At 43.5% G+C, this 2,229-nt stretch overlaps 1 protein-coding gene across 1 annotated transcript in view; it reads right to left on the bottom strand.

The window, feature by feature from the left end:
• Positions 1 to 2,229, bottom strand: part of LOC119420261 (roundabout homolog 3) — a 66,868-nt gene that overhangs the window by 7,769 nt on the left and 56,870 nt on the right. The window contains exon 9 of the mRNA XM_037687650.1: positions 878 to 1,045. Coding sequence (XP_037543578.1) covers positions 878 to 1,045 — 168 coding nt within the window. The remainder of the gene's footprint in view (positions 1 to 877; positions 1,046 to 2,229) is intronic.

The following is a 2,229-nucleotide window of genomic DNA, read 5'->3' as shown; positions in this document are numbered from 1 at the left end:
TCCTTTTCAGGGACACCACCAAGTCATTGCTTCAGGTATGTTGACGACACCTGGGTTAAAATTAAATCTCAGGAAGTCCAACATTTTACTGACCACATCAACTCTGTGGATAAATACTTTGTACATCAAGTTCACACGAGAAGATGTAAAAAATGGCAGGCTGGCTTTCTTGGACTGTGAGGTCTCAGTCTCTGATAGAGGACATTTGCAAACTGAGGTGTATTGCAAACCCACCCACACAGACCAGTATTTGCAGTTTGACTCCCATCACCCTTTGGAGCACAAGTTAGGAGTCATCAGGACTCTGTACCACAGAGCAGACAGCGTCCCCACTAACTCAGGAGCCAGGCAGAAGGAGAAATCCCACACAAGACAGGCTCTAGAGCAATGATGTGGATATCCTAACTGGGCCTTCTTGAAAGCAGCGAAGAAACCCAAACAGGACTCCAGTCAGCCAACAGGTGAAAAGGAGGAACCCAGACCCAGACCAGTGGTCATTCTATATGTTGAGGGAGTATCAGAGAAACTGAGACGTTTATTTTCTAAACATAACGTCTCAGTGGCTTTTAAACCCCAAAATACATTACGGCAAAGACTGGTTCATCCCAAAGATCCGGTCCCCCGGCACAAACAGAGTAATATTGTGTATGCTGTTCAGTGTCAGGAGGGCTGTGATCAGTCTTACATCGGGGAAACTAAACAGCCACTGGCCAAAAGGTTAGCCCAGCACAGAAGATCAACATCATCAGGCCAGAACTCGGCAGTCAACACTCATCTCCAGGCCAGCGGTCACTCTTTCAGGGATGAAGATGTGCACATACACACGCACACCAACCCACACACACACACACACACACACACAAACACAGCTTCTTACTGCCAGCATGTCTTTGTCCAGGCTCTTTCCTCTTGTGGCTGCTGCTGCTGTACTCCCTCTTCTCCAGGGACAACAGGGAGCTCTCTGTCCTGTTGCTGGGCTCCAAAAGCCCCTGGGGCCCTTGGAGCCTGACTTCCTCTGGTGGGGGCTCTGGAGGTGGGGGTAGATCTTAACATACAGAATGAAAGAATGAATAAATAAATACACAACTAATCTTTAAAATGTAACTCAAAAATTCCACTTGATTGTTTAGTGAATGCATTATTACCTGTAGGTCAGTTGTTGGGTATGTGAGTATGTTTGTATGTACAGTATGCATATATGTTTGCAGGTATAATATGTGTACTTGTTTGCATGTACAGTATATGTATATATTTGCAGGTACAATATGTGTATATGTTTGAATGTACAGTATGTGTATATGTTTGCATGTACAGTATGTGTATATGTTTGTATGTACAGTATGTGTATATGTTTTCAGGTACAGTATGTGTATATGTTTGTATGTACAGTATGTGTATATGTTTGCAGGTACAGTATGTGTATATGTTTTTATGTGCAGTATGTGTATATGTTTGTATGTACAGTATGTGTATAGGTTTGCATGAACAGTATGTGTATATGTTTGTATTTATGTGTATATCAGAATCAGCTTTTTTATTGTCATTGCACCGAAGAACAAGGAAATTACACTTCAGTACAGCTCGTCCGAGAAAACATAAACAAACAGATATGGGGAGATGGAGGTGACTGAGGCCGTCAACCTCAAGAGGCGCAGCCTTATTTTCAGATAAGGAAAAAGAAACACGAGGTGGAGGGGAGGTGTAAAAAAATCAAATCTCCCATTGTGTCCTAGATGGGACACAGTGTGGACGTTGCGAAAAAATTACGTCAGCACATAGAATAGCAACATACTGATGACACCATAATACATTTTTTGCATGAGGAAGCCAACAAGGGCAGTGAGTTGTCTGTGGATGCTGCCAGAAACTTCCATAAAGATAACAAATTTATTTTGGGTCAGGCAGACTGCTTAATTTTCATGTCTGCCTTCATAGTTCTGCTGGTACGTCTCAGTGGTGATTCCAAACAGCCAAATTTTGTGGTCACTCACACCGCCGGCTGAGCTTGTAGCTTCTTCAAGGTTGATTCCTTTCCACCAGTGTGTTCCAGGAGCCGCAAGGGGCCTGCAATTCTCAGAAGTCACGTCCAGCTTACGGCTCAGCTAATACAGTGTCCGAGTCTGAGAGCTTATCGTTCGGTACGTTTCTTCATGCCAAGCAGCCTTACCAAGGCAAGAACGGCTGCCGACATTTTCCACATGTACAGTATATCTTTGTATTTATGTGTAT

The sequence above is a fragment of the Nematolebias whitei genome, chromosome 14 (assembly GCF_014905685.2).
Source record: "Nematolebias whitei isolate Nwh7 chromosome 14, NemWhi1, whole genome shotgun sequence".
Taxonomy (NCBI): domain Eukaryota; kingdom Metazoa; phylum Chordata; class Actinopteri; order Cyprinodontiformes; family Rivulidae; genus Nematolebias; species Nematolebias whitei.
Note: the sequence above shows the minus strand (reverse complement) of the source record. Positions and strands in the feature narration are given on the sequence as shown.